The sequence below is a fragment of the Sus scrofa genome, chromosome 13 (genome assembly GCF_054392235.1).
Source record: "Sus scrofa isolate SSC_HxYL_T2T_F1_AM1 chromosome 13, Sscrofa_HxYL_maternal_Yorkshire_Landrace_v2.0, whole genome shotgun sequence".
Taxonomy (NCBI): domain Eukaryota; kingdom Metazoa; phylum Chordata; class Mammalia; order Artiodactyla; family Suidae; genus Sus; species Sus scrofa.
Genome location: NC_139395.1, coordinates 69,115,768 through 69,140,394, shown reverse-complemented (window position 1 = coordinate 69,140,394; position 24,627 = coordinate 69,115,768). Strand labels below are relative to the sequence as shown.

Here is a 24,627-nt window from a genome sequence, read left to right as displayed (position 1 = left end):
TATGCTCCCATTGTAGAATTCTGGCTCAGAATTCCAGAAGACAGCTAAAAGTTGAGAAGAGAGGGAGCTGTGGTATTTATCCACCAAGTCCTCTCAGTCAATGGTTGAAAGCTACTCCCAGATGTCCTGATTTTCCAACATGTCCAGCCTACCCATAGGCAAGCAGAGCAGGCCAGGTTGGAAAAAGAGTCTTCAGGCAAAGAGTCTCAAGGGCTGGAAATTATATTTGGAGCTGGCATGCATGAAAATAATGTGTGCTAAAGAAATAAGTCAGGGTATGCTGTGCTAGTCATCTGTTATGTACCACATACTGTGAGGTCTAAAGAGACAGCAATCTTAAGAAGCTTAAACTTCTTTTCTTTCATTCATTCTTTCTTTTTTTTTTTTTTTTTTTTTTTTCTTTTTCAGAGCTGCAGCTGCCAGCCTATGCCATAGCCACAGCAACACGGCAATGCTGGATCCCCCACCCAATGAGTGGGGCCAGGGATCAAACCTGCGTCCTCATGGATACTAGTTGGATCCGTTTCCTCTGCACCACAGCAGGAACTCCAAGAAGCTTAAATTCCAACACCTAATACACCAACTATTCTCTGAATTAATTCTTGACCTTATCTAAATTTAATCTCAATTGAACACAATCTCTTAATTTTATATTGGTTCTCTCCTAAACCAAAACACACATGCAAATGACAGCTGAATATCAGCTATCATTATAAATAGCTATCAAGTTTTACACATTTACTATACCAAAGCTGGTATCAGTCCTTTTATTTTTCTTTCATCTCTGTGTGCTTGCAATCATTTCTAGTAACAATAATTTAGGTGCAAGAGGACTCAATTTCCTAATGTGACATTTAGACTTCATCACTAGACCCAAAGCAGCAATCCTAAAAAAGGAGGTGTATCCTTACACCTGCCAGAATGGGCGTCATCAAAGCCTACAAACAAAAAATGCTGGAGAGGGTGTAGAGAAAAAGGAACCCTGTTACACTGTTGGTGGGAATGTAAATTGGTGCAACCACTGTGGAAAACAGTATAAAGATTCCTCAGAAAACTAAAAATAGAATTACCTTTTGATCCAGCAATCCCACTCCTGGGCATCTATCCAGCGGAAATCATGACTCAAAAAGATACATGTACTCCAATATTCATTGCAGCAATATATACAATAGCCAAGACATGGAAACAACCTAAATGCCCATCGACAGAGGAGTGGATCAAGAAGATGTGGTACATATACACAATGGAATATTACTTGGCCATTAAAAGGAAAGAAATAATGGCATTTGCAGCAACATGGATGGACCTAGAAATTATCATGCTAAGTGAAGTCAGTCAGACAGTGAGGCACTAACATCATATGCTATCACTTACATGTGGAATCTAAAAAAAGGTCACAATGAACTTTGCAGAACAGACACTGACTCACAGACTTTGAAGAACTTATGGTTTCCAAAGGAGACAGGTTGGGGGGTGGAGGAATGGGCTGGGAGTTGGGGATGGAAATGCTATAAAATTGGGTTGTAATGATTGCTGTACAACTATAAATGTAATACAATTCATTGAGCTTAAAAAAAAACAAACCTCATACTCATACCTCCTGGCAATCAAAAGAAAAAAAAAAAAAGGAGGTGCTATTATTTTGGTAAGACCTAAATGCTCAGTAAAGAGACAGGTGTAGACATTCCCAGGAGTCCGCTTATAGTCATAGCCTAAGATACATTGAAACTCATGTTTTGTCTATCACCTCCATGAATCTATGGGGACTGAGGAGTTGCGGAATGATGAAACCACTCTTGCCAACAGTTCACAAAAATGCATCCCCCCAAAACCCCAAATCATTCATTTTATCTTTAAAAATTAAAATTTTTCTGGCTGTGCCCACAGCATGCAGAAGTTCCTGGACCAAGGATTGAACCCACCTCACAGCATTAACCAGAGCCACAGCAGTGACAACGCCAGATCCTTAACCCATTAAGCCACAAGGAAACTCCTATTGATTCATTTCAGATTGCTGAATCATTTCTGGTATGAAGGCTTTATCTGGTTAACTGTAGTTCTCAATAAGGGGGAAAACATCTATTACTGTTATTTTAAAATATACACTAAGAGAACAATTTACTTGATGTATTAACCCAAGTTAACAATAGCATTTTTTCAGCCGGACACAGAGACAATGTATTTTTCCAAAGATTCAATGATTCTATTGAAATGACATGAAAATTTCATGGCTGGAATCCTAGAAGGAAGTGTGGTTTTCAATCAAATATTAATGCAAAAAGCATTGTCAGGGTGACAGATTTCTCTTGACATTGTTCAAGCCTTTGAATCCAGAGCTATTTCTGGATTTTTCACTTACATGAGCTAGTGCATTCCCTCTTTCCTCTGAATCAGTTTCAGTTGTGTTGCTGTCACTTGCAATTTTAAAAGTTTTCAACTAATACAGAAATTGGCACCAGAAGTGGGGTTTTTCCAGGCAGCCAAAATCCCACAAATGTCTACAACAGAGACATAAAAAAGAGATTTTGGAAACATAGAACATTCAAGTAAAAAGGAACTTAAATATCATCTGACTCAACCATGTCATTTTATGGGTAAGTAAATAAATCTCCAGGAAATTAAATAAACCACTATACTTTTAGCGAATGAGACTTGAGAGAATGGGTTATTAGAACCCAGCAACCTGAATATTTGTAGGAGGAATAGATTTTGAGAACAACACTCAAATATAGTATATTATGAAGGTTCACTGATAGGAACTGGTCCCAGTTCATGATGTAGCAGATTCACTTTATTTTGAATGAATATTTTTGAGCACCAGAAATTCTTTAGTCATTGAGTTAGGTGATACACACAGAGGAGGGAACAAGATCAGCAAGGACTGTTCCCTCAAAGAACTTCATATCTAGTGAGGAAGGCAGTCAATAAACTAAGAGACTTACCCAAACAAGTACTGTTGCTGTTATAACACAGACTGCAGAGAAAAAGTGGAGGACTGTATGAGTGAATATAAGAGGGAGAACAGTCTTTATGTAGGCAGTAGTAAAGTATAGTAGAATTTCCCAGGTGAATTTCTAGGGTAAATGACTCCAAGCATGTGCAAAGCCCTTTGATAAGAGGTTGGCTTCTCAAAGGAACAGAAAACAAACCACCATAAGTGAACAGTAGTGGAGTGAGGAAGGAGAACTCAATGAAGCCAGGGAGGTAGTAGGAGGTAAATACATGGGGACTTTCTGAGAACTTTGGAAAAGAGCTTGGAACTTATCCCAGGAGCAAACAGGAAAAAATGAGTAGCTTTACACAGGGTCGGGGTGGGCTATGGTTCAGAGAGGACCAGACTGAATGCAGAGTAATAAGAAAGGCATTAGAACAACAATCCAGGCCAGGGAGGGCAGCAACCCAGAGAGTAATGGAGAGTGGAGACAACAGGGATGATAAATCAAGGAAGCTGACACAGTGAATATTTTGGAGTTAAGATATCCTGCACTAGTTTGAGTTGTTTGTGTTGTCACTTAAAATTTGAAGGGACTTATAGGACTGGTACTGGGAGTTGGGTATTTCAGCAGGGGTGTGATGACTCAATGATGAGGGTGATGTGAAATCAGAGATGGGGAGGAGACGAGTAATGCTGAGGCTTCTAGGATAAGGTGGTGACATTTGCTGATTTATGGAAGAGTGAAGGAAGCGAAAGGGGAACATTATGAGATCATGATGAAGGACAGAGGACTACTGCTGAGCTATTTAAGAGCTAAAGGGCATGGTAGGAACCAACCAGAAACAGGATTGCTTTGGGAATGGTAAAACTATGGAAGCCAGAGATGCTCAAATTTTTCCACAAATGTTTCCCTAAAAAGACAAGGAGGGCAGAACTTCCACATGTGGACACTCTGACAGGTAAACATCTGATACCATGGCAGACTAATAAGTAAAAGTGACATTTTTTTCAATCTGATACTCTTTAAAAACCCATTAGTCATTAATTTAGTAGAGGTAACAAGGGCCACAAACAAGGAATTTTTAGTATTTCAAAAATTTCATATTTTTGTGTTTATTTCTCCATAGTCTATGAGGGATTGTTGGCCTTGTGTTTACAAATGGGAAGTCTGAAGGGCAAAGATGCTCAAAAAGGTCATCTGGGTCATACGCAGTCAGAAAACAGCAGAACTAGGATTTAAATGCTGTCTAAATATAGTAGATGAATTTTCTATCTTACGTAATAATTTGAGGTGGGCTCCCAGTTATTCCAGAAATCCATATCCAAATACCTTAGCATTTTAAATGTTTTAAAACATAGGGAAAATTCAGTAGATGAACTGAGTACCTTCTGCTGATTTTAAAAAGAGTCTTGGGATTGGGGGGAAAAAACCCTTATAAAGACTGAAAATACTTGGTACGTTATTTTTTTTGATGTTATTAGATAACAAGTCCAGCTCGATTTTGCTAAATAAAAAGGAAGGTGAGAACTGATTTCATATCTTCCAAATTTTCTTCATTGTATCTCAAACACCAAATACCTTTGAAACCAAATAACATTGTTTGTTTGCTTGTTTATGCAGCCACTCCTGTGGCATATGGAAGTTCTTAGGCCAGGGGTTGAATTGGAGCTGCAGATGCAGGTCTATACCACAGCCATGGCAACCAAGGATCCCAGCCATATCTGTGACCTATTCTGCAGCTTGCAGCAATTCTGGATACTTAACTCACTGAGCAAGGCCAGGGATCAAACCCACATCCTCACAAAGAAAACATCAGGTCCTTAACATGCTGAGCCACAATGAGAACTTACCAAATAACATAATTCATAGTACAGTATTTTTATAAACAAAGAAGATTTTTAATGATTTTTTTAAAAAGTTGGAATTCCCGTCACGAGCAGCAGAAACGAATCCGACTAGGAACCATGAGGTTGCGGGTTCGATCCCTGGCCTTGCTCAGTGGGTCAAGGACCTGGCGTTGCCATGAGCTGTGGTGTAGGTTGCAGACACGGCTCGGATCCTGCGTTGCTGTGGCTGTGGCTGGCAGCTGTAGCTCCGATTAGACCCCTAGCCTGGGAATCTTCATACACTATGGGTGCAGCCCCCCCCAAAAAAAAAGCAAAAAAATAAAATAAAATAATAAGCTAAGCTACTTGCTAAATCAACTATCTCTTTAGCAGCCAGAAGGACTTAAATATTACTATTTAATATTATAAAATCTTAAACTTGAAATCATAAAATAAGCACACTCCTAAAATAACAGCAAAAGACAGGAATTAAAAAAAAAACTTTTAATTAAAAAAAGTAAAAGAGGAGATGGCATTTAAAAAGACAAGATAGTAATTAAGTCATAATACCATGTTCTTTTTAATTTGCTGTAATAATTCTTTTTCTTTAGTGTTCTTTCTTTTGCTCACTTCTTCCCAAAGAAAAGAATCACTAAAAAATAAAAGTTTTCCATCATAAAAATGCGTTCAGGTTCTCCTTGGGAGTTATAAACAACAGGTGCACTTTTCAGTGACAACACAAACATGTAAAACTGATGAAGCAGAAATTACATCTGATTCTTACATATTCATGCACGTGGTGATACAAACATAAGCACTTTATCTTAAAGCTCAAGAGAGTATTTCCAGTTTTGACCTGTAAAACTTTCTCTGTTTGCCAGTTTTAAAAACCAACATGGCAACTGTGAAATGATTTCACCCAAGGGGTCACTATGATCCTTCAACAAACAAAGCACAACAAACAATGCACAACAAACGCTGAGTATTTTTTAAAAAGGCTTGTGGTGTGTGTGTGTGTGTGTACATGTTGTGTGATTTTTTTTTTTTAATTTTGGAAATTTCTCATCATAAAGATTTGACCTTAGGATCAGAACTCAATCTGCCGGCACAGGGATCCCAGGTGTCATGGCTCTGGCACTGATTCCAAGCACCTTGGTGCCCCTGGGAAGCTAACATCAAAGACAGGAAATGAAAGGCAAAAACAAAAAAAGATGAAGAAGAAGAGTTCCCTGGTGGTGCAGTGGGTTAAAGATCTGATGTTGTCACTGCAGTGGCCTGGGGTTGCTGCTGTGGCTCAGGTTTGATCATTGGCCCAGGTACTTTCACATGCTGTAGGTGCGGGTAAAAAAAGAAAAGAATAATGAAGATAAAAATGTAGGCAACATGCAGAAAAACATAAGGAAACTTGTTTACCATACTAATAAATGAAGACATAATGATTTGTACTCCCACAACATGATACGTATTTCTAAATTCAATGTATTTCTTTTCTTTTCTTTTTTTTTATAGTTTTTTTTTTTTTTTTTTTTTTTTTTTGGTCTTTTTGCTATTTCTTTGGGCTGCTCCCGAGGCATATGGAGGTTCCCAGGCTAGGGGTTGAATCGGAGCTGTAGCCACCGGCCTACGCCAGAGTCACAGCAACGCAGGATCCAAGCCGAGTCTGCAACCTACATCATAGCTCACGGCAATGCTGGTTAACCCACTGAGCAAGGGCAGGGACCGAATCCGCAACCTCAAAAAAGTTAACCACTGCGCCACGACGGGAACTCCTAAATTCAATGTATTTCTGAGTTCAGTCATGAAATCATGTTTTTGGTTTATCCTACACATGAAATTTATCTTTTTTTGTATAAGTATCATACAATATTTATACCTAATCCTGAATCTGTATGAATGCTGTGCTGTCTTTAGGGTGGGTTGCAGGGATTATTCCATTATTGGATCACTATTTTGTGACTGTGAATAAGGTTTTTTATGATTTACTTGCCATAAATTCCAATGAAATAAATACTCACCAACCTCTATGAGTCTGTATACATATCTATTTCAACAATAAATTCAGTAGAAGTCACAATAATTTGCAATGGAGGCACTGAATATGACAGACATTTCAAATACATAATTAAGCTTGGAGCAATATACCCTAAATTGTCATTTTGGAAGTTGAAGGACAACTTAAGATTCTTTAGCCAGTTAATTGTTCAAAAATTGGAATTTCCAATGTAAGTCACAATTTCAGAGATTTATATTGGGGAGAAAACTCAGCGTGACAAATATGGTCAGCGTTCTGAGTGACCATGCTATTGCCAGTCTCGATTGTCATGCACACAAAAATATTACCATATTTTGCTATTAGAAAGTATTCTTTCAGAGTTCCCATTGTGGCTCAGTGGGAGGAAGGAGTTTCAATCCCTGGCTTTGCTCAGTGGGTTAAGAATCCAGCATTGCCATGAGCTGTTTTGTAGGTCTCAGATGTGGCTTGGATAGGCCCGTAGCTGCAGCTCTGATTCGACTCCTGGCCTGGAAACTTCCATATGCTACAGGTGTGGCCCTAAAAAAGGAAATTAAAAAAAAAAAAGTGTTCTTTCATTCTCCAATAGAACTCTGTAGTCAAGCATTAAACAAAATTTTAAAGGAAACAAGAAGAAGACAGGACAAGAGATAGGAGGACAGCAGAAACCCAGACCCAGGCTCAACCCATACAGATTCAATGTGCCACATGGGGCAACACAACCTTTGGCAAACTTTAGACCACAGACTGAATGTTTTAGGAGTCCACTGAATTTAAATTTGTGGTCATCATATTTCAAAGGTGCTAATGTAGTAGTTTTTTGAAAATTAACCAAGGCAGAGAAAATACTCCCTCGTGGTAACATCCTAACTACAGAAAACAATGAGCATGTTTGCAGTGGGGATTGGAAGATGAGATTTTTTTCTAAATTTTCTACCAAACTCACCTAACCTTTCAGGTTACAGCAAAGGAATTACAATGCAGAAAGCCATACCAAGTTCTAAGTTTTCACATGCTCATAATGCACTATTCTAGAATGTTTTAGAGTTTTATCACTGACCTTTGCTGGAAATTGTATTGTGCATCTTGAGGCCCAGAACCAATAGTTGAGAGTTATGGGTAAACAAGGCTGTCAGAAAAGGCACTGTTGTATTTCAAGTCTTTACAAGCAGATTTTTTTTGGCAGGACTTGCGAAAGCAGGAAAGGAACTTCTTTAGGTCTGTGAGCCACCAGGAGATCTGAGTGACATGTGTGGGGTTTACTAGCCATGTTGAACAAGTAGAAAGAAAACTTGAATGGAAGTCAGGGAATCATCTTATATCCTGGCTCTTCCATCAAAACTCTTTTTATGGGTGTATAGGATGCATTTTCCCCATCCAAAAGCCCATCCAGAAATTCTCCCACATGCATTAGATATAAAATAATGAGTGATGTCACCTTTAGTGGTGAAATAAGGAAACAAAATACAACAGCAAAGATGAGTTTCACATCATAATGGTAATTTCCCTTAACAAAAATAACAAACCACAGACCACCCAACGTATCAAAAGGAAAGTATGGGTTATTACTCAACCATTTTAGGTTTAAATTTGTTACTACCATAATGGTGCTACATATTAATATTGATTGACATTTACGTATTTTTTGGTAGTGCTGAGGTTTTCGAATATTTTTGCAAAGTAAGACATCTTTTGCTGCTATAGAATCTGATATCCTACCAGATTCAAATATATAGGATACCACATTTGCAATACCAAAATTAAAAAAACTCATTTTGTACTTTCAGATCACTGTCTATATACGATGAAAAGTATTTAATATTTTTGTTTCCAAAAATTTCTCTGTAAAACAAGATGCATCTTGTACACATCTGTATGCCTTAAAAAACAGTAATTATATTGGATATATTTATTTCTTTGTGTTACAATTTTTTTATTTGCCTTGTGGAGATAATACAGGCCCCTACTAAGTTCACTTGGCTGTTGCAAACATCAAGATCATTTATGCAAAAGTTTTCTGAGATAAATCAAGCCTTATGCAAAATGCCCTTATGCTAAGAGTAGCTACATGAGCAACTAGAGCTTAACTTAGATCCCTTTGGGGAAAGAATATAGAACTTCCTCTACTGTAGCTAGGTGATAAGACCTGCCTTTTTCCTTGGCTAACAGCCAGATAACCCTAGAGAAGAAAAAAACATTTGAGAGAATTTTTGAAGGCTGGTAGGAAGTTGAATTTTCTTGCCAATGGAATCTGCTGAACTATGGATTTATACACATGATTTTCCAAGTTGGCCTTTAATTTCCACCTATTTTTCAAGAGTTTAAAGAGAGAAGGCCACAAAGAGGTAAAAGAGGTAAATTATTTTTGTTTGTTGGTAAACATAAAATCACATTATCAGGAGTTCCCGTCATGGCGCAGTGGTTAACGCATCCAACTAGGAACCATGAGGTTGCAGGTTTGACCCCTGCCCTTGCTCAGTGGGTTAACGATCTGGCGTTGCTGTGAGCTGTGGTGTAGGTCACAGATGAGGCTCGGATCCTGCGTTGCTGTGGCTCTGGCATAGGCTGGTGGCTACAGCTCCGATTGGACCCCTAGCCTGGGAACCTCCATGTGCTGTGGGAGCGGTCCAAGAGATAGCAAAAAGACAAAAAAAAAAAAAAAAAAAAATTTGCATTATCACATCTCTTTGCTAAACAGACCTCTTTAGGTTTAACACAATTACTGAATTTCAGAAGCTGTGGCTGAATAGCCATTTCTTTTTTTCCTTTTCTTTTCTTTCTTTTTTTGTCTTTTGTCTTTTTAGCGCCACATTCACAGCATATGGAAATTCCCAAGCTAGGGGTCGAATCAGAGCTGTAGCTGCATTCCTACGCCACAGCCACAGCAATACCAGATCCAAGCCAAGTCTGCAACCTACCCCACAGCCCATGGCAACACCAGATCCTTAACCCACTGAGCAAGGCCAAGGATCGAACCTGTGTTCTCATGGATACTAGCTGGGTTTGTTAACCACTGAGCCACAACAGGAACTCCTAGTTATTTCTTATGACTTGGAAAATCTAAACAAATTTTTCTTAAACCCCCTCCCCCAATATGCTTCATCCTTTACCACTGCCCAATTAACTAAAATGTGGTTCTCCCAGATTTTAAAGAAAGTGCTGTAAATAAAATCATTTTGTCTATATTTCTTATCTCTGACATAAAATTCTCAGAACAGGGACTGACGTTTACTTAGGCTACCTGTTTTAGATATGTATTACGCTGGAGAAGACAACCAGCAGATAAATATAGAGGCAGGGAGAAGAAGGCTAGAAGGGACTACACTAAAAAAACAATCATTTCCCCTGGTTGAACAGGATTATAACTAATCTCACCTTGATTCTGGTCCACTGACCTATATATTCCTTATAAGTTTTAAAAATGTGTTTGTTTTACAACCATCATGTATTACTTTTATAACAAGGAAAGGGGGTAACACACACAAACCCCCAAAACGACAACAAGGGTTGGGGGAACCAACTGCACAGAAAGTGCTGGATGAAATATGCCACGTCAGATGCCACTGACATTATGTCAGACATTTAGAAACTGGAAGGCTCACAAGAGTTCCTTTTCACAGCTAGCTTAACCTGCTGCAACAATGTTAAAGAGCAACAATGTCATTAAAAAAAAAAAAAAAAGACAAAGAGATAAATAGCATTTGAGAAAAAAAAATTAAAACATTTCCTTTCAGGGGCAACTAATTCAGCAACATTTAACAAGGCTTTTTAAAGTTAACTTTCATAGAGCACCATGAAATATTCATGTAAAAGAGACCCAGGCAGCTTGAAGGTGAGTATTTCCTCCTTGGTGAGATGCCTAATTGACTTGCAACAATGTGAATTACTCAGTGCATCTGGTTGGGGCCCACACGGATGATGACATGTTTCTCATAAGCCCTCTTCATGGTTTTCTCAATTTGCTTCAGAAAGACTTGTGGGATTCGTCCACACAAAGTGTGCACAGTCTCCAAAAACTTCAGCTGAAGAGGGTAATACATGGATTGAAAGAGATTGTCTTGAAAAGGAAACTGAAAGATGATATAAAAAAAAGAAAAAAGAGAAAGTTTATTTTTAGTTACTGAAACACCAATTAAAATGCAAATAACTTTTACTGAGAAATGACAGGGAATTACAGCAAACATGCAGGCACAAGTTGTTTTGTTTTTGTTTTTGTTTTTCTTTTTAGGGCCACACCTATAGCATATGGAAGTTCCCAGGCTAGGGGTTAAATTGGAGTTGCAGCTACCAGTCTACACCACAGTCATAGCCACAGCCAACGCTGAATTTAAGTTACATCTGCAACCTACACCACAGCTTGCAGCAACGTGGGATCCTTAACCCATTGATCAAGGCAGGAATCGAACACTGAATCCTCACGGACACTATGTTAGGTTCTTAACTCACTGAGCCACGATGGGAACTCTGGTATGTTGTTTTTGTTTTTGTTTGCCACACCCAGGGCATGCAGAAGTTCAGGCCTGCATGCCACACCCAGGGCATACAGAAGTTCAGTCACCTGCACATCAAGAGTGACTCAAGCCAGTACAGTGACAATGCCTAATACTGAACCCACTGAGTGACATGGAAACTCCAGGTTGGTAAGTTCTTAAAGCAGAAATGACCTCTGAGTGCTGAGGTTCAAACACTGATTCAATCCTATGCAACCCCAGTTAGTCACTTACCCTTTTGGTACCTCAGTTTCTTTCCTTTTTAAAATTAAAAAAAAAAAAAAAAAAAAAAAGATAATTCAGTTGAGTTTTAAAAGCTCTTAAAATATAAGAGTAAAAGTATTATCTCCCAGGACAGGATATTCTACATATAGCATGAGTATATATAGAAGGAGTAGAAGCAAGACTCATATAGATACTTGAAAATCTGACAGTAAAACACTGAATTCTTCATACTTTTTGCCCTTTGTAGCAATCTTAAAGAAGAAATGATGGTAATGTCACGAAGTCTAGAGTTTAACACTACTAGTAAAACATATCATTACTGTACTTTAATAGTTCAGGTGCCGAATATTGGTGGTTGGTTTTTTTCCCAATTAATAATGAGCTTTTTTTAAAAATTACAGACTGGGATTACGAGTTTCTAGGAGGAAGATAATCACAGAGATAAATTGCCATTCCTATCACATCCTACACATTCCATCTTGATACTACTTACTATCAAGATACTTACCACTGTTGATATTAACCTGATCGTCTCATTGAGGTAGTTTGTCAGACTTTTTAAAAAAATTAGCTTTTGTCAGCTTTCAGAAAAATTAGTTTCTCAGCTTTTTAAAAAAATTACCTTGGGGGGTTTCCGTTGTGGCGCAGCAGAAATAAATCTGACTAGGAACCGTGAGGTTTCGGGTTTAATCCCTGACCTTGCTCAGTGGGTTAAGGATCTGGTGTTGCCATGCCTGTGATGTAGGCCGGCAGCTGTAGCTTTGATTCTACCCCTGGCCTAGGAACCTCCACATGCCACAGGTATGGCCCCCCATCTCCAAAAAAAAAAAGAGGCAAAAAAATCACTTTGTTTTCCTATGGAGTGTGTGTGTATTTTCCAAAATAAATCTTTCAGATCACCTAGTTATAAGCATGAATCAAAGTTCGGTTGAAACTATCACAGTTCTGTTGAAAGGGAAAAGGGCTAGAGTAGGTCAAGTCAAGGATTCATTGTTGGCAAAGATATTTTAAACAGTAAGACTAGAGAAAAAAAAAAGGAAAATAAGAATGACGAAAAGTCAGTATACTACTGCTTGACAGCATAGTGGGTGAGTGTCTAGTTTTCTAGAACTTTTTTTTTTGCTTAAATATTACTGTGATTTATTGTATAATAAGTCTATATATTCATTTTTAAAACTCTTTTATAAAATAAATATTGCGTTTTTGCCCTGCTGTCATAACTCATTGTGTCTAGCTGGTCCGTAACTAGTTGAAGGCAAAAGTTTCTTAAAAATCAATATTTTTCTCTTTTTTATTGTGTCAGGAAATCAGTCGTCCCTTTCAATCTAAATACTTCTGCACTTCTTTAGATTTTGAACTTTTCTTTTTTATTTGAAATTTGAAAATTCCATTTAAGTTTTTTTCTATTTTCTTTTGTATCTTCAAATCTTGCCATCTTTAAGCTTAGTTTTCCAGAACTCTTAATCCATTTAAAGTTCATCAGAAATACTGCTTAAGCATGTTTATCAGAAATGTAAATTTCTTCCCAGAAGGAGACTATACATTATGTAATGCAGAAAAGGTTCTGTCCGAGACCATGTTTGGGACACTTTGTTTCATAGTACAGTTGAGACCAATGATAAGCTTCTTTTCACTACTATATCCCCAGTGACAGGAATAGACTAGGTCAAAACCTTGGAGTCATTTTTTTTTTTTTTTTTTTCCCTTTTAGGGCTGACCCAGGCTACTGGTCAAATGGGAGCTGCAGCTGTGTCTGCAACATACACCACAGCTCATGTCAACACCAATGAGCAAGGCCAGGGACTGAACCCATTTCCTCATGGATACTAGTCGGTTCATTACCACTCAGTCACAACGGGAACTCCTGGAGTCATTCTTAATTCTTGCCTTATACAACATATCCTGAGTATGGCATTTCCTCCCATCTTTCCGAGAGCACACAAGTGCATGCTAGTCCCATCTCTCACCTGGATGGTTGCAATGAATCTCATAAACAGTCTTTGTGCTTTTACTCTTGCACCCCTGCCGCCAAGTTACCAAGGACCTATTTTTAAAGCATAAATCAGACCATATCATTTTCCTCCAGGGGCTTCCCAGAGCAATTAGAATAAGACTCCAGGAGTTCCCACTGTGGTTCAGTGGGTTAAGGACCCGTCACAGTCTCCATGAGAATGAGGGTTCAATCCCTGGCTTTGCTCAATGGGTAAAGGATCTGGCATTGCCAAAAGCTGCAGCGTAGGTCACAGATGTGGTTTAGATCCAGCATTGCTGTGGATATGGCATAGACCAGCAGCTGTAGCTCTGATTTGACTCCTAGCCTGGGAATTTCCATATGCTGCAGATGCAGCCGTAAAAGGAAAAAGAAAGAAAAAATTTTTAAAAAAATAAAAAATAAAAAAAAAGAGGGAAAAAAAAGATTCCAACTCTTGTCCCCAAGGTTCAGTGTGACCTGGCCCTCTCCACTGCATCTCCTCTTCTCTCCCCTTTTCTGGTCCTTCTGGTCACAGGGGCCCTCTCCTCTGTCTTGGGCACACAGCTTATTGCTGCCTCAGGGACTTTTCCTGGGTTATTTCTTCCACTTAGCAGGCTCTCCCCCGAGGTTTCCCCGGGGAGCTGCCTCCAGGGATCAAGGCTCAGGCTGGCAGAGGCATCCCTAACCTGAGCTTGTGAATATTGGTCTCTGGCTGGGACTCGGCCTGTCACCTGCCCTGGTTCCCTTCATGCCTTCACTAGCTAATAGGACTTTACTTGGTTCTTGGATTATGTGAGTGCTGTCTAGCTTTCTCCACCCAGAATACACCCTTCATGAGGACTGCGCTTTTTCAGTTTTGCTGACTTCTGAGTTCCAAGAACCAAAAATTGTTCCTGCATAAAAGAGGATTTCCTCGGACTTACCATCGTGGCTTAGTGGTTAACGAACCTGACTAGTATCCATAAGGACTCGGGTTCACTCCCTGGCCTTGCTCGGTGGGTAAAGGTCTGGCATTGCCTCGAGCTGTGGTGTAGGTTGCAGAGCGATTTGGATACCACATTGCTGTGGCTGTGGTGTAGGCCAGCAGCTACAGCTATGATTCGACCCCAAGCCTGGAAACCACCATATGCCACGGTGCGGCTCAAAAAAAAAAAAAAAAAAGAAAAAGAAAAAGAAAAAATAGCTTCTCCTGAGATGATTACTGAAAGATTTACTGACAGAATGTCTGCCTGGTAGATGACTTTCCTTTACAGAATCATACATACAAGGTTAGAGAGTGTGTGTGTGTGTGTGTGTGTGTGAAAGGGGGGGGAGGAGGAAAGAGAAAGGGAGAAATGAGAAGGGAAGGAAAGAAGGAAGAGGGAGAAGAGGAATTATTTTCAGAGAGACAAAGGAAGAAAGACATATATTAGTGAAAGAAAGAGAGAAAAAAATAGAGAGAGAGCAAGTGAGAAAATGTGGACAAGGTAGAGGAAAAACTGTGAAACTGTTACCATCCAAACAACTTCTACTAATTACTGAGCACAACTCTGTTAGGCAAGTTGTACTTAAAAGTGTAAAAACCAGAGTTCCTGTTGTGGCGTGCCAGAAACGAATCCGACTAGAATCCATGAGAACACAGGTTTGATCCCTGGCCTTACTCAGTGGGATGGGATCCAGTATTGCTGTGGCTGTGGCTGGCAGCTGCAGCTCAATTTGACCCTTAGCTTGGGAACTTCCACATGATGCAGGTGTGGCCCTAAAAAAAGCAAAAAAAAAAAAAAAAAAAAAAAAAAAAAAAAAAAAAAGAGAGAGAGAGAGAGAAAGAGAGAGAGGCAAGGCGGAAAAAAAAAAGTGTAAAAACCATCATTTTCTTGAATTCTCACAAAGCTTTTTATGAAGTAGATAATATCAGTATCTCATTTCACACATGAGGAAAAAGCTCAGTAAGGCAAGAACACAGAGTTAATGACTATTCACCAGAAAGTGACAAAATTGGAACCTGAACCCAGGTCTGTCAACGCCCCATGGCAAGTCCTGACCCCACTACACTATGGTGCCCAGTGGTGAGTGGGGAAATACAACTTTCATGATACAGTCTGTCTATACGTACTCACATTTCAGGATGGGGTTAGTGATGCTTCTGACTGACATGCTTGAATGAAAATCGTTTTTTAGGACCAACTGAGGAAAGTCAGTGAGTGTATTAGGCAGGATAATTTATGAAACCGTTTTTTGGCTGTCTTTCTGATCCACCCAGAAAACAAACAAGATGGATTGTAACTCAAGAACCAGAGTTGCTCAATCCCAGGTCAGGCTGACAGATCACAGAGCAACCTGGACTGTGGTTCTGATGTCCATGTCTGCATACTTACTTAACTTCCACAGGTACTCCTAGAGGGGTTTGTTCCTGGGGCCAGCATTTGAATATCTGTGATAGAATTAGTAAGTACAGAACAGATTTTCTGTGTAATTAAATCACCTGGCCTTTGAGAACCAATAGGAGGAAACTTAGGGGAAGAAAGAGGTGTTAGCTTACAGGCACTTGAAACTCTACCCCGGCAAAGAAGACAATTCACTGGGATTTTCTTTAGCAAAATGTATTACGAGAAGTTCCCTTTGTGGCTCAGTGGGTTAAGGACCCACGTTCTCTATGTGAGGATATGGGTTCTATCCTTGGCCCTGTTCAGTGGGTTAAGGATCTGGTGTTGCCACAAGCTGTGCTGTGGGTCACAGATACAGCCTGGACCCTGCATTGCTGTGGCTGTGACGCAGGCCAGCAGCTGCAGCTTCGATTTGCCCCATAGCCTGGGAACCTTCATATGCCGCAGGTGTGGCTGTAAAAAAAAAAAAAATTGTGTTACTATGCTGCAGGACTCAGCCCCCCCTCACTCCTGACAAAGCCTGCTCATGAATCATAAGGGTTCAAGAAAAAACACTCTTAATAAAATACGCATGTTCTAGGTCAGGGGTTGGCAAACTTTTTCTGTAAAGGGCTTAATTGTAAATATTTCAGTCTTTGTTAGTCACACAGTCTGTCACAGTCACTCATCTCTGCCGTTGAAGCACAAAAGTGGCCATGGACAACATATACAGGAACAATTGTAGCTGTGTCCCGATAAGACTGTACTTAGGAATGGTGAAAGCTGAAAGTCAGAAAACTTCCTTTTATTATGAAACATTCTTCTTTTCATTTTTATCCAACTATTTAAGAAACTGTTTTGAGTTGCCATCGTGGCTCATAGGAGACGAATACAACCAGGAACTATGAGGTTGTGGATTCGATCCCTGGCCTTGCTCAGTGGGTTAAGGATCCAGCATTGCTGTGAGCGGCGGTGTAGGTCTCAGACACGGCTCAGACCTGGCATTGCTGTGGCTGTGGCATGTAGGCTGGGAGATAGAGTTCCGATTGGACCCCCTAGCCTGGGAACCTCCATATGCAGCGGGTGCCACTCTAAAAATACAATAATGATAATAATAATAATAATAAGAGTTCCAACTAGGAACCATGAGGTTGCAGGTTCAATCCCTGGCCTTGCTCAGTGGGTCAAGGATCCAGCGTTGCTGGGAGTTGTGGTGTAGGTCTCAAACACGGCTTGGATCTGGCGTTGCTGTGACTCTGGTGTAGCCTGGTGCCTAGAGCTCTGATTAGACCCCTAGCCTGGGAACCTCCAATGCTGCAGGTGTGGCCCTAGAAAAGACAAAAAAAAAAAAAAAAAAAAAGAAAGAAACTATTCTTAGCCTACAGATCTTGCAAAACAGGCCAGATTTGGCCCAAGTTGGCTGACTCCTATACTCTATGTTTTGGAATGACTGTTTCAAGAGGAAAATCTCTGAAAGTAGCTGTTGCTGGTCCTCCCTCTGCCATCTCAAGGTGACAGGCCATTTGGAAAGCACAGTTTCCCAAAGTGAGGAATGCAGTCCTATGGGGCAGTACTTGGCATAGTACTAGGTGGTGGACCACAAAGCCAGGTCCTTTCAATCTTCCCATTCACTGCAAGATAACGGTTCACAGAGGGCTTTAACTTTTCCTTATTTCCCACTAACCAATCTCTTCAAGGTAGTAAAAGGGGGCCTCAGTTCCAGACCAAATTGCATCTTTATCCTTAACCAGAAGTAACTGCAAGGTTTCCTGGCAGGTCTGGAGTGGGGAGAGGGGAGGAGAAGCTGCCCTCCCCAATACAGATTTGGTGCCCAGGCACTGAGCTATAATAGTTTTCTTGAGGGAGCTGCAGTCAAGGACTCAGACCCTCCACCCCGTATCTGCATCCTGGTCCTAGGCACTTCTATTTTGAGGTCTCCTTTGGAAGGGGGGTTATACCTTTCTCCTCCTTCCATCTTCCTCCTTCTCCCTCTTCCCCCTGGTTCATGGGTCTGTAAAGATGCAGAAGTTTTTGTTCAGGAGATATTCCTGCCTCTGTGTTGCGGCCACTTGACCCTGCCCAGCATCCTTTGGCCCATAAAAATGGACCACTGGGAGCTAGTACTTGGCTTGCCTCTCACTTGTACTGTTACACTCCAGAAACAGACCTGATGGTTACTTTGGTTTGGCTCCTTGTCCTAACTGACCATCCCAACACCTGTGTGTTTGGCAGGGTGGAGCTGGCAACCAGGAAACACACTTAGCTTGAGCTGAAGAATATCGTTTTATGTGTATTGTAGAATTTATACCCTAACTTATGACCCTTTATTATGACAACTGGCACAGGTGGGTTTTTTTTTTTTTTCTGACATGAAATTTCCTTCTTTAGTGAACTCATTTGGGGGGAAAATGGTGACTTCCTTGGAAATATTAAGTCAAGAGCGGACAAAGTAGAGTATGAGGTGGTAGTGAAAAGAGTGACACAGAGTGCCTGAGGTGGGGGACAACTGGTAGAACTCAAAGCTTCTGGGGAATATTTTTGGCTTTCAAATGGACAGTGACCAAAGCACCGGCACAGCTTCTCATGATAGACACTTTCTGCTGAACTGGTGTGAGAAGACACTTACATCCCGGATTGCTTCATAGAGTGCTTTGAAAGTCGGCTGCTTCTCGTCATGGTAGACGCCTCGGTTACCATGCAGGACAGACACACCTTCCTGCTCAGCCTCTCTGCAGTTGCTCCCATACATGCAGTGATCAGGACGGTAGTTCCACTGGCAGGGGAACACGTAGAGACACTCTGGGAGGGCGGGGGGGCGGTGCGTGGGGACAAGAGAAAGACATGTGCACAGTCAGCACCAAGGATGAAATCAGTGTTTCCATCAACTGCATACCACATGGTATTTCAAAGCATGAGAGTGCGATCGTGACTCATATCCCAAATTTCACCACCTTTGTCAATATTCTGAGGTCAGGCATTGAGGGGGCACCCGTTAGTGCGGTTGGAAGTTTCGCCCCAAAGAAGAGGGCAGTAGAGCATCTTGGACAAGAAGGCAAACAAGGGCAGCAGACAATTGGAGTCAGAATCCCAACTCTGCCACTTAAAAACAGTGCAATCAAGGCGCAGTGACTTAACTGCCCTGTGCTTCAGTTTCCGCACCTGCAAGAGGAACATAATAGGATCTCCCTCTTACTTTGATGATTCAGTTTTTTAAAAGCGCTTATAAAATGTATGTGAGAATATCAAGCACATAGTGGTGGCCAGCAGTGCTAACAGTTATAAACAACTCTTTGGAGAAGTTCTGTGCAATGAATTTTAGAGTCAAGGTTGAAGCAAAGTTTCCTTTTTGGATTAAAAACCAACCAACCAACAGGAGTTCTTGTCCTGGTGCAGTGGAAAAGAATCCGACTAGGAACCATTTGCAGGTTCAATCCCTGGCCTCACTCAGTGGATTAAGGATTCGGCATTGCTGTGGTGTAGGTTATAGACACGGCTTGGATCTGGCATTGCTGTGGCTGTGGCATAGGCCAGCAGCGACAGCTCCAATTAGACCCTAGCCTGGGAACCTCCATATGCTGTGGGTGTGGCCATCAAAAATACAAAAAGACAAAAACAAAAAACAACAACAAAAACAAAAGAAAAAAACAACAAACAAAATATTACAATAGTGAAGGGGGAAAAAAACAACAGAAAAGCAAAACAAGGAGTTCCCTGGTGGCTCAGAGGGTTACGGATCTGGTGTTGTCAATACTATGGCTCCAGTCAACATTGTGGTCTGGGTTTGATTTCTGAACCAGGAACTTCCACATGCTAAGGGTGTGACCTAAAATAAAGAAAAGCAAAACCAAAAAAAGTCCCCAAATCAAGGTAACAGTGTGAAAATATACACAGTGGGTGAGCATGTGCACATGCATACTTGTGTGTATTTACATCTCTAATCCTGCGGTTCTTAGACAAGGATGATGCAACCCCAGTCTTCTGGGACCACTTGGCAGTGTTTGAAGGGAGACATTGCTTATCATACATAAGGAGGGTGCTACTGGCATCCAGTGTGGGTAGAGACCAGGGATCAGGAAACATCCTTCAGTGAATAGCACACCCCCACAACAGTAGTAGTGCCAAGGTCGAGAAACTCTGCTCTGACCCTGTTGGACTTGGTAAATCTCCTCTTGGTGACTAGGAATATAAAATTAACAGTAAGTTCATAACCCCTGAGTTTCCTGGCTCCTCCTTCCAGATGCCTTTTAAAGGGCCAGGTCTAGAGGAGGATGAACCAGAGCTCTTTGCAAATATGTGTCACTGATCATGAGCAACGCCCCCATGTGAAAGCACAGGATTAGATCAAATCAATTACCCCTGTCAGAAAGGCAATATAAAGACACGCATTTTGGTTGGGTAGATGGCATCTCCTTCTCATGGAAAGGTCGAGGGCTCGGGGGTTATTTACAGAAAGCTTCAAGCTGGAAAGCAAAGGATCAAGACAACACTACACCTCCCTTCTGGCAGATGGTGTGAACTTACACACTACTGTGACATTCAGGCACCCTCTAATTCCTAACTGTTTGCAACACACTACAAGATTGTCCTTTCTTCAGGACAACCCCATTCCACCATGAGGTTTCTCTTACTTGCATTCACCTTCACGCTAGCACTTACATAATCCATAGCCAGGAGGGCGTCCTGCTCATCCCGGAGTCATACTATGAAGATGTGAATCCCAGCCACTGTATTTGCTGTGTGATTTTTTTACATTTCAGTGCAGAGGGTGGATGTGAGGATAACAGGAGTTAAAATATCTAAACGTGCTCATGTGCTTCTGAACTGTGGCCTGACCTCAGCCCAACAGCTGCTTCTTAAATTTGTTTTTTTAATTTTTAAAGTGTAGTTGATTTACAATGTTGAGTCAATTTTTGCTGTACAGCATAATGCCCCAGTCATACACATATATATATACTCTTTTTCTCATATTATCTTCCATGATGTTCTATCCCAAGAGACTGAATATAGTTCTCTTTGCTATATAGGACCTCATTGCTTTTCCATTCTAAATGTAATAGTTTAGATTAACCCTAAACTTCCTGTCCATCTCACTTCCTCCCACCCGCAGCCACAAGTCTGTTCTCCATGTCTATGATCTGTTTCTGTTTTGTAGATAGGACTCATTTGTGCCATATTTTAGATTGTATATGTAAGTGATACCATATGGTATCTGGCTTTTTCTTTCTGACTTACTTCATCTAATAAGAGAATCTCTAGTTATATACAAGTTGCTGCAAATAGCATTATTTCATTCTTTTTTATGGCTGAGTAGTACTCCATTGAACATACGTAGCTCATCTTCTTAATCCATTCATTTGTGAATTGACATTTAGGTGGTTTCCAAGTCTTGGCCATTGTGAATAGTGCTGTAATGAACACAGGGGTGCATGTACCTTTTTGAATTGTAATCTTATCCAGATAGACGCCCAAGAGTGTGCCCAAGAGTGTGATTACTGGATCACGTGATAGTTCTACATTCAATTTTCTGAGGAACCTCCAGACTGTTTTCCATAGTGGTTGTGCCACCAACAGTGTAGGAGGGTTGCTTTTTTGCCCTACCCTCTCTAGCGTTTGTTTTTTGGAAGAGCTGCCTTTTTTAAACACAGTGAGTCACTTCATGCCTTTCTAATGCCTGCCTGGCATTATGCATTTGAGAATCATTAGGTACCTGATAATGTTCTCTGCTGAAAGAATTGCCCTAGACTCCATCTCTGTTTTTGTATACACAGTGATTGATGGAATCAACAAATATTTATCTAGTGTCTACTCTGTGTACAGATCCTGCCTTCATGGTGTTTAAGATTGGTGATGAAGGTTTTTTATCTCTTCCTGAAGAGATCTCACCACCAAAGGAAAACTGTCCTCTCTTTGCACTCTTCTTAGAGGAGTAAGCCCAGTGAGGGCATCACTCTAAGGCAGAAGATGAAACAGAAAGGCTTGGGACTAAGAAGATGTGATACATATATATTATGGAATACTACTCAGCCATAAAAAAGAATGAAATAATGCTATTTGCAGCAACATGGATGCAGCTAGAGATTCTTAAACTAAGTGAAGTCAGAAAGAGAAAGACAAATACCATATGATGTTAATTACATATGGAATCTAAAATATGGCACAAATGATCCTATCCACAAAATAGAAACAGACTCATAGACATAGAGAACAGACTTGTGGTTACCAGGAGGGAGGGGAGAGGAAGTGGGATGGACAGGGAGTTTAGGGTTGGCAGATACAAACCATTACAATTTAGAATGGATAAGCAATGAGGTCCTACTGTATTGTACAGGGAACTATATCCAGTCTCTTGAGGTAGAATATCATGGAAGGTAATATGAGACAAAGAGTGTATATATGTGTATGACTGGGTCACTATGCTGACCCAGCAGAAACCACACAAGACTGTAAATCAACTATAACACTCTAATAAAAAAAAAAAAACTTGGGAATGAGATGTAGCTTCAAAGTTGGCTTCAACCTTCTAGCTCTAAAACCAGTGAGTTACTGAACAATTTGACCTCAGTTTAGAACCAATAAAGAGAAGCTAAATGATCTGGGTTTGAGATCCAGGTTTATCATGTGTTAGCTGTGACTGAATAGCAGAGTGGCAGAGAGAGTAACCTCTGGAGTCAGTCTACTGGGTTTGAACATAGAACTCTGCCATTAGTTGCATGGATTCAAGCAAATTGCATAGATTTTCTGGGCCTCAGTTTCATCATCTGTAAAAGGGGGAAGACTTTAAATGTCACTTGTCCATTAGCATTTGGGGAAATATAAAATGAGCTCATATATTCAAGTACTTGAAACAGTGCTTGGTAATAGAAGGCACAGAGTAAAGGTAAGCTGTAATCATTACTATTATCATTGTTTTTGCTGTAACAACAACTATTGCATTAGGCTGCTAGAAGGATAAAACAAGAGAACTTAAATGGAACAAGCCTAGCATAGTTCCTGATGTATAGTATGTCAGTAGTAAATGTTTTACTGCAATTGCCTTTAGACCTGCAGTGGCCAGTCATTCTGAACCTTTTTATGACTCACAGATCTGAGACTCTAACGAAAGCTTTAGACTGTGTCTCTGAAAAAATATGAGAAGAATATTTGCTTACAAGTTTAGGGGTTTGCAGATGTCCTAAAAGCCACGTGTGAGGTTTAGTCCCAAACAAAATTCAATTCACATGTTTACCTCCTCTTCTGAATTTTCGAGAGGAAGAAACACAAAATACATTGAGAATATAACTGAAACAAGTATTTGTTCACCACAATGCAAGGCGTTGGTGTCACTGGGGGATAAGGCACTGCTTCTGCCCTTGAGGAGTTTTACTTGTAAACTTATAAGGGAAATAGCACAGAGTGTCATCAAAATGAACACGTTTTATTAGAGTTCATAGAAAGGAAGGCATATCAATAAAGATTTATTTAAACTTAGACTTCTATAGTGAGGCTAGGATCCTGATACTTAAAAATAGAAGCCTTGGAAGAGCATTCGAGGAGAAGAAAATGACCTGCTCACGGTGAAGAGTTTGGAAATCAGAGTGTGTTTCAGAAAAGATAAGCCATTTAATTTTTCTGGGCTAAATTCAATTTCTTCAAAGCAGTTAAAAGTAGGAAATTTGTCACACAAATAAATTGCTTTGACCTAAAATATTCAAAAAATATAAATCTAGGGAGAGAGAAATCAGGAGGTTGGGATTAAAACACACACACACACACACACACACACACACACACACTCTACTACATATAAAATAGATAACCAACAAGGACCTACTATATAGCATAGGGAATTATACTCAATATTTCATAATTATCTATAAAGGAAAATAATCTAGAATATATATATATATATATAACTGAATCACTGTGTACACCTGAAACTAACAGGATATTGTAAATCAATTACATGTCAATTAAAAAAAAACCCAACAGATATTGAAACTAAAAAAAAAAGAAATGTAAATCTATTTTTGGTTGCAAGTTACCAATTTTGATTCTAACTTGTGAGGCAAAAGAATTTTTTTTTTCTTCTTCTTTGGAAAGAGAGGAGGCATTTCATAAAATCTGAGGGAAAGCTGAAATGGGGCAGCAAGTGGGACAGTGCCTGGGGCCTAAGTGTGGGGACTAATTAACCAGTGTCTTGGCATTGCTGCCAGGATGAACGAGCCTCGCCTACTTTCTGTCTTGGATTCCCAGACTCAGGTCCCCAGGAGGTAGTCTGACTGGTTCAGTGCGAGTCAGGGGCAGGCAGGACTCTGAGACTATATGCAGTGGGGGAAGAGGAATTCCCCCCAAGAAAACTGGGTGCCATTACTAAAAGAAAGGGCAATCAAGAGTGCACAGGTGAGGAGCTCCCTGGTGGTGTGACAGGTTAAGTATCCAGCATTGTCACTGATGTGGCATGGGTTTGATCTCTGGCTCTGAATTTCCATATGCTGTTGCTGTGGCCAAAAAAAAAAAAAGCGCACAGGTAAAAATAGCAGATGTGCCATTTTATTCACAGATACATTTTACGTGGGTTACAGTACGAAATCTCCACGTTGTTAACAGGGGAAGGAGGAGGAGAGGGGCTACCCAGCATCCTGGGGTGGGGTGAAGATGGAAACCGCTGTAGGCCAGCCAATGAACACGTAGCGTGAATTAATGATGGCTACTTGGCACATGATCAATAACTACTCCAAAACGAATCTAGTTTAAGCAAGATTATCATGGCTGTCAAAATCTAATGTTTAAAAATGACAGCATGGTGAAATGTGCAGGTTATTTTCTTCTACTGCTGAGGAAATAAT

General features: G+C 40.3%; 1 protein-coding gene across 1 annotated transcript in view; it reads right to left on the bottom strand.

Annotated features, from left to right (window-relative positions):
- Positions 1–5,251: 5,251 nt before the first annotated feature.
- GXYLT2 (glucoside xylosyltransferase 2) overlaps positions 5,252–24,627 on the bottom strand; it is a 98,215-nt gene continuing 78,839 nt past the window's right edge. The window contains exons 6-7 of the mRNA XM_005669726.4: positions 18,429–18,601; positions 5,252–10,843 (exon numbers count right to left, since the gene is read on the bottom strand). Of these exons, the coding sequence (XP_005669783.3) occupies positions 10,661–10,843; positions 18,429–18,601 (356 nt within the window). The 3' untranslated portion in view covers positions 5,252–10,660. The remainder of the gene's footprint in view (positions 10,844–18,428; positions 18,602–24,627) is intronic.